Source organism: Ctenopharyngodon idella, chromosome 15 (genome assembly GCF_019924925.1).
Source record: "Ctenopharyngodon idella isolate HZGC_01 chromosome 15, HZGC01, whole genome shotgun sequence".
In the NCBI taxonomy this organism is placed as follows: domain Eukaryota; kingdom Metazoa; phylum Chordata; class Actinopteri; order Cypriniformes; family Xenocyprididae; genus Ctenopharyngodon; species Ctenopharyngodon idella.
The window spans coordinates 33234466-33247887 of NC_067234.1; the positions used below are offsets into that span (position 1 = coordinate 33234466).

Consider the following 13422-nt stretch of genomic DNA (forward strand, 5'->3'; position numbering starts at 1 on the left):
TTGTGTATTACACAAATGTTAAATTATTATATTAAGTTAAATTACTTACATATTATTCTTAGATTACGGAGACCCGCACATGACATGCAAGAAAAAAAATTAAATCGTGCGCATGATTTAGTAAATCGAGGGAACGAATTAGTAAATCGTATGCACGATTTAGCCTACTATTTTTTTTCCTGCATGTCATGTCCCAGGCTCCGTATTAGATAACTGTATGTAATTGTTAATGTAATTAGCCTAACATTAATATAGGCTAAATTTAACTATTATTTATTTGTTTTGAACATTATCACTGTTTACTTGCCTTGCCATTGATAGTATCTAGTATTAGTATTATATCAGTGTTTTTTAAAGAAACATTTCATTAATGTTTTATTGTTGTTGTCTTATAGGACTTAATATAACATTAATCAAGCATAATAAAACTACAAAAGCAACAAAACTAGTAATATGAGTATACTTTATTAAATAAACAACAAATGTAAAAGTCTGAAAGTTAAAAAAGACAAGGTGAACCGGTTTAAGTACCTTATTTAATAAAATATTACTCAATGCAGGAAAATGTATCGTTAATATGACAAATAAAATAAAATTTAAAAAAAAAAAATCTCAGTTAAAGTTAAATAAAAGTTGTCTTAGCATTTAAGTTGCACACATTTTGTGAGAATGTTTGCATTAGAGACAAATTATAAACCATGTATAAAATCTTAGAAAATGTTCCCCAAGTATATAAAGATAACAGAAATGCAATACAAAGACAAAGTAAAAATTAGGGTAAAAAGACACTTGAGAAATTGAATGGGTACAGAACACGCAGTCCAGGACAAAAGTTTAATATATCTGTGTGTGTGTGTGTGTTGATCACTGAGGAAGAACCCCCTATGATCTCTGGCTCAAGGTTTGTTGATCTGGCCAGCAAACAAAATGGTTCCTGAGAAGAGAACAGGGATCAGATTTCACAGTCAGGACATTTTAATCTTACAGATTCATAATTATAAAACAGATAAAGGACCATACACTGTATGTGAGCTGTGTGTGTACCTGTAGGATTGTGTCTGATGAGAAACAGGAACGGTCTGTCCACAGTCATCCACGGAGGAGAAGATCGGGCATGCAAGATTGCAGCTGAAATGACAGATGACCACAGATGAAGGGTCTTGCTGGACGTCCAATGATTGTGATTTGCTAACAACTTCTGACTTTAAAAACATTTATGACACAGTATCTTACTTGTGGCAGCAGAGGCTTTGGTCCCATCCTCATTGACCTCTATCTTGGCCTTCTGAAGTGCTTTGGACACGTAAACAAACTCCGAACCTGTTACATACACAAACATAAAGACTACATTTAACACAATAACCATCAAAACTTTCATGATGTTGCACAGCAATAAACATTCATAAATGTGATTTGTATTAGTTATTATTATTCATAATCATACATGAACACAGAGGGCTGAAATCACTTGTATTCAGCTAATATAGAGCTGACTTGCCACATCCCAATTTCATCCATCCACCAAAAGACAGTCATGTGATTGCATCAGACGGCCACACAGGGGCAACAGAACAAAACACATCAGATTACAGGTCCAGTTTGGCCTACAATGCTTGCAAAACTTCTTCCTTCCTTTTTCTAGGTAATATTAATCTTCTTTTATTCTGTCTTTCTCTCTCTCTGTACTTTAGTATGTATTCATATATGTTCCCCTCTTTTTTCCACAGACGCTATTTCTGATATTTTCCAGCTTGATTCTTTAAACATCGGATGGAAGCCCATTTCCACCACATACACAAAATCATGCTTTGGTAAATCATAATTCTAACATCAGTCAATTAACAAAGTCAGTTATAACATAAAATGAAGAAATTATGATATAAAGTCATAATTATGACAAAAACATGACATCAATTATGACATAAAAAGTTGTAGCTATAAGATACTAAGTCAAACCTATGATTTAACAAATCTAACTAATCTATAATAATTTAACTAATCTAACAAAAAGTTGAAATTATTAAGTTGTAATAATGAGATACTAAGTCATAACTATGATATAAGTCATAATTATTGACAGAAATTCAAAATTGACATAAAAAGTTGTATTATGAGATACTACGTGATAATTATGAGAATAAAAGAAAAAAATATGACAAAGACGAAATTATGACAAAAAGTTGTAACTATAAGATACTAAGTCAAACCTATGATATAAAAGTCATAATTATGACAGAAATTAAAAAATATGACATAAAAAGTTGTAATTACGAGATACTAATAACTATGAGAATAAAAGACAAAAATGACGACAAAAAGACGAAATTATGACAAAAAGTTGTAGCTATAAGATACTAAGTCATAACTATGATATAAAAAGTCATAATCATGACAAAAATGTAAAATTATCAAATAAAAAGTTGTAATTATGAGATACTAAGTAATAATTATGGGAATAAAAGCCAAAAATTATGTCAAAAAGTCAAAATTATGAGATAAAAAGTTGTAACTATGAGATGCTGAGTCATAATGAGATAAAAAGTTAAAATTATAAGTCAATTATGAGATACAAATTCATAATAATGACAGTCAACACGACAAGTTAAAATTGAGAAAAATTCAACTGTCATAATTATGAAAAAATCCAACTGTCATAATAATGACTTGGTATCTCATAATTTTGACTTTTTATGTCATAATTATGATTGATCATGACTTTTGTTTTCTAATGTGGTAGAAATGAGCTTCCATAACACTGAATTTCTGCCCTTGTTGAAATAATTTGGCATTTCTAAATACCTAAAATCAAGGTTTATGAATAGAAAGGGCTTTAAATGCTGTCAAAGAAATATTTTGTCATTTACTCATCTTCATGTGGTTCCAAACCTGTATGACTTTCATCTATAGTCCATACAATGATATTTCATAGTGCCTGTCAAGCTGCAAAAAAAGCTTTTATGATAATTTTTGATCCTATTTGGAGCACGACAGACTGTTTGTATGGAAAAAAAAAATCTCCTTTTGTGATTCACTTCTTGCAGCAATTCAGGTTAAAGCTTGTGGTTTAACAGAATGAATTATGGCAATAAAGCAAAGGCTTTGAGGAGAATTGTGTCTTTAGAGATCATCTGGAGCCGTGCAGCGCTGGGAGCTTCTCTGGATGGTGACCAGCGCTCTAACTCTGACTCATTTTCACACTCCACAGAGAGACGTGATTCACGCGGCTGAAGTTCACAGTCAACAACCAGCAATATCATTAGTTCAAGCACAAACATTTGCACAGAAAATGAACTGTGCATGACTGACAGCTGTCACTCACTCAGGTGTCTGAAATCAGCTTTGTTCTGACTGAAGATGTCTTTGATTCCCATCGCTTTAAGAGGAGCCTCCAAATCCACCTCTTGCTCGGCTGTGAATCTACTCGGAGAAGAAGAGACAGACAGAAACTGTTAGAGGTGCTTAGCTTGGCTCTGCAAATAATGAGTCCACAAAGTATGTCAGATTCAGTACAGATCATACCAGCGTTGTTATGAACTAAGACTAAAACTTTTAAAAATCATTTTCAGTAATTGAAATGAAGTTGAAATAAAATAAAATACAAATAAAAAGTCATGTTATATGACACAAAAAGTCAAAATGAGATTCTAAGAGATAATCATGAGATACAAAAGTCATAATTGACAAAGTCAAAATGATGACATACTAAGTCAAAATGAGACAAAAATTCAAAATTATGAGATAAGTCAATTATGACAGTCAAAATGACATACTAAGTCAAAATTATGAGATAAATCTAATTACGACTAAATAATAAATTACGACTAAATAAATAAGTCAATATTATAGCATAAAAAGTAAAAATGTTGAGATAAAGTCATAATTAAGACAGATTATGAGAATAAAAGCCAAACATTATGACAAAAAGTAAATATTATGATATAAAAAGTCATAACTATGAGATACCAAGTCATAATTATGATATAAAAAAAGTCAAAATGATGGCACACTAATACATAACTAATTATTACATACAAATTCATAATAATTAGTGTCAAAATCATGACTTTTGTTTTCTTGTGTGGCAGAAACAAGCTTCCATAACACTTTGGATTTATTCCCTTGTTAAAATAATTTGGCATTTCTAACCACCTAAAATCAAGTTTTAAAAATAGAAAGAGCTTCAAATGCTGTCAAAGAAACATTCTGTCATCATTTACAATTATGAGATACAAAAGTCATTATTGACAAAGTCAATAAATGCAGACATTATCTCATAATTTTTATCTCATTAAAGTCATGTTATATGACATAAAAAAAGTCATGAGATATGAGATACACAAGTCATTAATGACAAAGTCAAAATGATGAGATAAGTCAAAATGATGAGATAAAGGTCAATTATGACAGTCAAAATGATGACATATTAAGTCAAAATTATGAGTCAAAATGATGATATACTAAGTAAAAAAAATTATGAGATAAATATAAATTACGACAGTTCAAATTATGAAATAAGTCAATATTATAGCATAAAAGTCATAATTATGACAAAAAAAATGTAGACATTATCTCATTAAAGTCATGTTATATGACAAAAGTCAAAATTATGAGATACAAAAGTCATTACTGACAAAGTCACAATGATGATATACTAAGTCAAAATTCTGAGATAAAAAGTCAAAATTACGACAGTCAAAAGTATGAGATAAAATTCAAAATTATAGCATAAAAAGTCAAAATGTTGAGATAAAAAGTCATAATTCTGACAAAAACAATACTGACATTTTTATCTCATAATTGTTATTTGGTAACTCATAATTTTGACTTTTTATGCGATAAATATGATTTATCAAAGAATGTTTTTTGGGGTTTTTTATGTGGCAAAAATTAGCTTCCATAACACTCAATTTCTGCACTTTTCTAAACTAATTCAGCTTTTCTGAAGACCAAAAAAAAAAAAAAAAATTCAAGGTTTAAGTATGTAAAGGGTTTTAAATCCTGTCAAAGGGATCGTTCACCAAAAAAAAAGAACATTCTGTCATCATTTACACACCCTCATGTCATTCCTAGCCTGCATGTTTTCACACATATAAACTATTGGATGAAAACTGAAAACTGAAAATATAAAAAATAAAAGCTAATTCAAAATATTAATAAATACTATAATAGTATAAAATAAGGATAGCGCTGACGACAGGTGTCTCACTTTGGCATTAGAAGGCGCATCCTCCTCTGGATCAGCTGTTTGGTCCAGGTTTGGACGGTTGCTGTGGAGATGTGCGGCAAGATGGCTGACAGGGGCGTGTCCTCTCCTGACGGCAACGCAATGAACATACTCATGCTATTACCATGATACGGCAGCTCGATCACTGTATACTTCAAACCTTCTGGAGTGCTGGCCTGACCTGCAGAGAGAACAAGAACAAATAAACAGCATCACGGATCAGGCTTAATGCTGAACACTGGGTCTCTCAACTATTAAAGAGGCCCTATTATACTTTTCATCTTTCTTTAGTGTGTAATGTTGCTGTTTGAGCTTGAAAACGCTCTGCAAAGTTACAAAGTCCCTCCAGCAGGAGTTATTCTCTATATCAGTGTCACCGTTTCTAAACTCCCTGAAATGCCTCCATTGCAGTCTTGAGATTTCTTCTGGGAACACGTCACAATATTCCTCATTTAAATAATTCCCGCCCAAGGCATATGCAAAATAAATGGGAGGGGCCTGGTTGAGTTGGTTAGTAGTGTGTTGAAACTCGCGGTTATGGGCGGTACATTTCACAAACACACTCAAAGCGCTTGACCAATCACAACACACTGGTCCAGCTGACCAATCAGAGCACATTGAGCTTTTCAGAAGGAGGGGCTTCATAGAGACAGGAACTAAACAGAGCGTTACTGACAGACTGGAAAGAGAGGACCTGCAACAATGGAGAATACGAGGAAAATAATGTGTTTTTTGAACATGAAAGCATGAAAACCTGTATTAGTAGAGCCCAAAAAACAAAACCAAGACTTTGTAAAATGGTATAATATGGCCTCTTTAAATATTAGTTTTATGAACTTAAAAGTTCCTCAAAACAATATTCAACATATGTGTGTATGGATTATATCCCAGCCACCCTGGTGAACTTTATAAGTGCAGTCCTCTCGCACGGTCTATAAAACACTTCATTCTGCTCGTAAAGTGCTTATATCAAAACTAGTAAAAAAAAAACTAAAGTTTATTGGTGTTTTTATGGATTAAATCCTTCAGTTGATGGCCAGACACTCTTGGCTTTTGCATTAGAATTCAATTAATTCACATTTTGCACCCTTTTATTCCCATCTCCTGGGTTATGAGGAATTGTAAAGTTAAAATACTCCAGCGTTCCCAGCGATTTAAAGAGTAGCCACATTTTTATTGCGTCATCGTCTCTGGAAAACAGTTCCACACGTATCCAGACAGTCAATGGCATGAATCACATGGCAGGAAATATCTTTCAGTTCTGTGTGTGTGAGTTTAATATCTGATGCAACCTACAAGAAAAATCACACCATCTCACCCATGTTGAAGACGGAGAGCTGGGACATCATGGGCACTTTGTATGTCTTTCCGTCTCCTGCAGTAAAGCTTCTGGGTTTGGTGTTCTGGGCCTGGAAACGGGACTTCCACAGGCCTTTGAAGTAAATGGAATTGACAGCCACCAAACGAGTCAGAGCAGAATCGAACATATCCGCATTGACAATACTGGGAATATGGCCTGATAAAAAACAAAACAGAGCAGGTTATAGCATAAAATAATATTACATATACTTATATAACATTAATATTATAAATATTGCCGGAAAAAGTGTTTTTTCTTCAACAAGTGGTCACTGAAAGGACAACATCAGGAGGTCTAACTAACTAAATATTATATCAGCTGTTTTCTATTTTATTTTCATTTTGTATGAGAGTTGCAATTTTTGCAAGAAAGAAAGAAAGCAAACAAGCAAGCAAGAAAGAAAGAAAGAAAGAAAGAAAGAAAAAGAAAGAAAGCAAGAAAGCAAGCAAGCAAGAAAGAAAGCAAGACAGAAAGCAAGAAAGAAAGCAAGAAAGAAAGAATCTGGAACATGTAAATAAAGATCTGGGACATGTAATTAGAGTTTAAAACCCTGATTTGTGTGATTTTGTTATAAAAAATAAAATAAAAAAAAAGTTTTTTTTTTTAATTTGGAAAATGTTAATTTTCAGTTATTGATAAACTTAAACATTAATTTTTGCCTATATTTTTTTTAATAATTTTTCTTATATAACTAGAAAAATGTTTTTTAAAAATTAAAGTTAAAAATTAATTCATAAATAAATATGATGAATGAATAAATACAATCAAATAAAGACAAATAAATAGACAAATTAAGTTTATTTATTGGAACCAAATATTGGTTTTCAGTCATTGATAAACTTATACCTCCTATAAATTAAAGAAATAAAATTATATAAATATTACACATCGATATACATATATATATATATATATGTCATTCGGTGTAACCAATATAAAGGGACCATTTTGGATCATGCGGTCAGTATCATGTGACAGGATGTGACATCATTCAGACACCTGCAAAGGACCACATGGTCATGAAGCAAAGAACTAACGCTCTCTTAACTATTTGAAAAAATTTATGTTTTCACTTTCTCATACGCATGTCCTGAAACATCAGGTCATTTGGTACAACTGCTATAAAACATGGAAAATGTTGTAATATTTTAAAAACGTGCACTAAATATAAAATGTTTGATTGTCCTTTTGCTAGCTAGCTAGATATCAGCCTGTTAGCATTGTTTGAAAATATCGTAATTCGCTATAAGCAAAATTGTAATTTTCTAAAACCGACATTTTGGTTAAACCGAATGACTTTTTTGCTGACAAATTTTGTCCATCTTGTAAAAAATGACAAAAGCAGTGTTAATTGATTACAAAAACCACATAATCTCCTTGTTAACACTTAATAAAACTTCAAAATTAATTTATATATACATATATATATATATATGTGGTGTGTGTGTGTGTGTACATATACTTTACATAAACTTTTATGTTAGGAGCTATTTTATATGTATATATATAAAAACATTAAACAATAAAAGCTGTAATTTCAGGGCTAAGAGCTTATTTAGGGATAAATATCAAATTTCGAGAGAAGCTGCATTGGAAAATCCTTTTTAAGTAATCCAGGCTAGAGGTCAGGGTATCAAATACAGGGGTCAGAGGTTAACGTGAGGTGTACCTTTGGTGCTGTTCTTCACCCATTCATTAATGGTTTCTGCAGCCTTCTCTGGGTTGCTGTAGTCAATGGTTTGAGTCTCACACAGGAAGTTTTCCCTGTTGGCTGACAGGAAGTCTTCTTTCATGCTGAAGCCCTCATTTGGGAACAGCGCGTTGGCGATCGTCACAATATCAGCGTTGGATTTGGTCGTCAGGGCCTTATGCAACTTCCGCAACATCTTATATGGGCCTGAGAGCAAAACAAACACACACAAGTCATTTATATATCAATAACAGGGTTGAAATTGCTATTTTATTATCTGCATAGCAAAAATCATGCTACTATGTCTGAGATTTCATTTACATCTGTAGCACTGAATTATGCACTAAGGGCTATATTTACTAAACAGGGCAAATTCGTGTGCAGCCACAATCTATTAAAAGAGCAGATGGGAGTGGAAACTGGTGCGGGTGACCTACTGACAAATTCAATGTCATGTCAGATGCTTTTTTTTGGGTGGCAAATAATGGAGCAAATACCAGTAAACTGACTAACGCAAACCTTAGTAAATCATGTTGCATGATTCATTTAATTACTCTCCTCCCATGAATTTAGCGGTTTGACAGGTAAACTCCTACAAATGCATATGCATCGCTCATTTCTCACTAAATCCTCCTGACAGCAGTTTCTTAATGACAAAAGAGAGTTTGCACTGGCACTAGCATTTAGTAAATCTGGCCCTGTATTTTAATGCTTAAGGAATGCAAGTGAAACCAGAGCAAATACACACCGGATTTCTTGTATTTGAGGCTGGTGAGTAGCTGTCTGCGAGTGTCCCCGTGGGCCCCCGGGAGCAGCATGCCCAGGATGGAGGCCACGCCGTGAGGGGACATGACCACATTCTCCAGGGGTTTGTCCTGGACCACACGCAAAAACACCTGCAGGCCGAGATCAGAGCCTCGTTCTCCGTAAGACGAGGACAGAGATGTGGAAACACTCAAAGAACAAACTGCCATCAACACGCAGAGGTGCAGTGAGACAAACATTGTGAGGGACACACAGGCAGCTCACCTGAAGAAGAGAGAGAGAGAGACAGACGGGATGATAAAGTAAAACAATTGCTCATGAACTTATATTTTTAAGTCTTTTTACAATTACATGTTGCATTGTTTTCATACACGTTGTTGTTTATAGATTACAAACAAAAGTTCTTAAGCTGCTTGAAAGAGAACTGAAATGGCATATTTACTTGACAGACAGACAGACAGACAGACAGACAGACAGACAGACAGACAGACAGATAGATAGATAGATAGATAGATAGATAGATAGATAGATAGATAGATAGATACAGACAGACAGACACAGATAGATAGACAGATAGATAGATAGATAGATACAGACAGACAGACAGACAGACAGACAGACAGTCAAACAGACAGACAGTCAGACAGACAGTCAGACAGACAGTCAGACAGACAGACAGTCAGACAGACAGACACAGATAGATAGACAGACAGACAGTCAGACAGACAGACAGACAGACACAGATAGATAGACAGACAGACAGTCAGACACAGATAGATAGACAGATAGACAGTCAGACAGACAATCTAAATTTGCTGACTTTCATCAAACCGCTTTTGCCACCAATATATAAAAGCAAAAGCCCCTTAAGACTGTTTTTTTTTTTTTAAGTGATTTTACAAGGCCTAAGTGAATTTGTATTGTGCCTAAGCATGGTAAAACCACTTTAATGCTCATTGCTTTTATCATGCATAGACTCACTGGGCTGGAATGTATGTTTGGAAACTACACATTATTATTGTGCTGCTGCTAGTGTTGTACAGATAGCACCTTTAAGGGAGACAATAAAACATCTTCAAAACAAAGGACGAAAACACATTTAAGACTTTAAGTTGATGATTATAATCCAACCACAGCCCAAAGTCTGCCCTGACACAAAGAAATCCTTTAATGGAAATCATAATAAATCATAGTAAAACGACTCTGACCTGAGGCTCATTCTTACATGATAACTTACAACATTTACACAAACCACAACACAAATACCTGCTTCTGTCAGAGATTTTACTCAATCTAATCAGTATTCTCCAGAGCAGAAAGATTTTATGGGACACAGACTCTTTTTTCCTAGAGTAAAGAATGGATCCGAGCAACACACTTTTCCACAATCCTCCGGTCTCTTGGATCTATGCACACACACACTCACACACTCCTGAGCTATTCTATTTCCCGTCACACAGGCCTGCGGCTCAGGAATTTATTTGATTAAGGATTGTGCGTATGTGTGTGTGTGTGCGTGTGTGTGTGTGTGTGTGTCTGTCTGAGAACAATCAGGACCATCAGCCTGCAGTAAACATCCCTGGTGATTATTTAATGGTGTAATTTAAAGGAACAAAAAAAATGTGACTGCTTAAAATTGACTTCAAATGACACTGTAACATCATAACTCTACTGACATATTTTGCCAACAGACTGTTGTGATAAATCATTCATTAGTGCATTTCACGACTTCACGACTAATGGTTATCATCATACTTCCCCAGTGGATTGATTACAATAAGAATTGCAAACATTTTTTGTATTACAAGTTTTCTAAAATGTTATGTTTAAATAAGCAAATGGTGCATTATTTACTTAAAAATGCGCTAATTTGCATAAATTTCTAGTACAAAAAATCTGAACATTGTGTAACGGACGTAGGGCAGTAAGAGCTGTGCGTGTAAACCTCACTCCCCTGATCTGAAGAGGCGCTCTAGCGACTGACGCTAGAGACTGCGGTCTTTAGCCTCCATGTTAGAGTGCCCGCCTTCCATGCCAGCGGACCTGGGTTTGAGTCCCACTTAGAGCGGGTGGTTCGAACAGAAGGGGCTACAATTGTATATAATCTGGCAAATTATATATGAGCAAATCCCTCTGTAAAAACTTCAGAATATAGATAGGAATAAAACTGTAAAGTTTGGTGTATGTAAGTGTTTCTGAAGTGGAGAAATTTGGCTCAGTGTACGAGAAAAAAAAACTCATTTTGAGAAAACAGCCTTTAAAAATATGTATTGTAATCGAAATCTATAGGCACAAATAGATAAATTACCAAAAAATAAATAATTAAAGGTGGGTTTTGGATGTTTTCTTACCTCTAGTCTGAAAAAACACTTTATTAAAAGCCAAAATTCCCCCCAAAAAATCTCAAAATCGAAAAAACAGCGTTTTAGACCTTAAACAGATCTTATCTCATCTCATATTAGTCTTAGGGTGGCAAAACAGATCTACTCTGGGTCCAGATGCATAAACAGTCACTATGTTAAGACTAGTCAGACCAACTAGCAGTTAACAAAGAGGTAATCGGTCTTCCTTTTCGGATTCAAATCAATTTGTAACTAAGCAGTTTATGCAACTGTAAACAGTGTGACAGTTAAACAGTCAGTTTAACTCATCTGATCTGGTCTGATATACGTTTAGGCTAAAGACAGTTTAACTGCTCTGATATTAGTCTGATGACAGTTAAACGTTGTTTTCTGTAAACTGCACAAGGAAAGCGTTATTTTCCGATGACCGCAGTACACTTTTTATAGCAGCTTCTGCAAGTGTGTTTAATTATAGGCTTTAAAACTCAGTCTGAGCACAAATAGGGCGGGGGTCTGGAACTCAAAGACAACAACTGCAAAAACAAGTCATCCACCACATCCCTCTGTATGTTTGTAGTATCCTTAGACATATAAAACCCTGATAACAAACATCTGATTAAAGCAGCTGTAAGTAATGCCTGATTTAAGTATAAAATAAACGGGGCGGACTATGAAGTGAAAAATAAGATGCAATATTTATATCATATGCTTCACTAACCTGGACAAGCACGTCTAATTCTTCAGATACGCAGGTTGAGAGCGCGTGTCTTCCGCAAGCGTCCGTGTTCCTCCTCGCGCTTCCGCGCCTCCGTTTATTTCTTTCTGTCCTGAGCGCAGAACTCCGCCTTCTCATAAATACTAATACAGCTATGGTAAACACATTCTAAATATTAATTAGGTAACCCTGACGTCTGTGGTTGACGTCCAATCACGCACTACGAACGGCCTTCCGAACGTCCAGTTACGTAATTAATATTCATGAGTCAAGCCTTCTCTGTGGTAGTTCAAAAAACCTTCAGCGCAATTTGGATTAAACTCTCCTCAATGTAAACAGGAAATGACACCAACATGGATGAAAAGGATAATTAGTGAGGCGTATAATGATATGCTTTCACAAAATAACAACACATCAGCATATGACACTTAAGTGTTGGTTTCTCAAACGGACGTGACAGAAAGGTACAATATGGTAGTACAATATTTTACACGCGCTCATTAGCATATACCAGTGGCGTAGTCTACTTGATACGCAGGTATACGACGTATACCCACTTTAAAAAGTGTGAGGATACGTAACCATCCAATAAATCGCAATTGTGCTTTGTTGCTTTTGACATGGAACAAAGTCTCATATTTCACATTCTGCCCATTTTACTACAACTTACCGAAATCCGTATCATGTCTCATGTAATCGCTCGATCAGTGTTTCAACTTTCAACCGCGGAAAGACGTTATAGCTTGTAAACAATGTCACGTTTACAATTACCTCAGAACAAACACATTCAATCAGTGACCATAACTCGTTAGTCAGCTAGAAAAATGAACTCTAGAAAGGAGCATTTAGCTAAATATATGCACCATATTACATATTAATTATAATTTTTAATGTTCTTCAATAGCCTATATAATGCATGTTTGAATAAATCTGTCAAGTTGATAGCCACCATTTAAATGTTTATATTTGAGTATTGGAGTTGTTTAGCAGGCCTATTATAACTTTATTATAAAATTTTCCTTAAGTCTAATTTAAGTTTGTATACAAATCAGTTCATTTTAACCTTCATTATTAATGTAGTACCAACTGATTCCCATGTATATTTTACAGCATTAGCTGAGATGAAAAAGCACATTATACTCACTACAAAAACTAGACTACACCACTGCATGGTAGTGTTCTTGGGTGCAATCTAAATACCATGGTAACCGAGTGTGGTTTATTTTACCATGGTTTTTGGACATGTTATTATAGTAATACTGTAAACAATGCATTGGAGTACCACGGAATATGAATATATATCATAGTACCTTTACTGTATGTTTA

General features: G+C 34.4%; 1 protein-coding gene across 2 annotated transcripts; it reads right to left on the reverse strand.

Moving 5' to 3' along the window:
• Positions 1-446: 446 nt before the first annotated feature.
• Positions 447-12266, reverse strand: serpine2 (serpin peptidase inhibitor, clade E (nexin, plasminogen activator inhibitor type 1), member 2). 2 transcript variants are annotated; one of them, XM_051863469.1, is made up of 9 exons: positions 12100-12266; positions 9023-9303; positions 8254-8481; positions 6543-6740; positions 5207-5405; positions 3320-3417; positions 1234-1320; positions 1045-1128; positions 447-934 (listed from the first exon to the last, which is right to left on the reverse strand). In XM_051863469.1, the coding sequence occupies exons 2-9, from the start codon at positions 9276-9278 to the stop codon at positions 897-899; spliced, it is 1188 nt and encodes a 395-aa protein (XP_051719429.1). In that variant the 5' UTR covers positions 9279-9303; positions 12100-12266; the 3' UTR covers positions 447-896. The 2 variants fall into 2 exon arrangements, with proteins under 2 accessions (XP_051719429.1, XP_051719430.1); XM_051863470.1 differs by lacking the exon at positions 12100-12266 and adding an exon at positions 10306-10323.
• Between the last annotated feature and the right edge of the window lie 1156 nt (positions 12267-13422).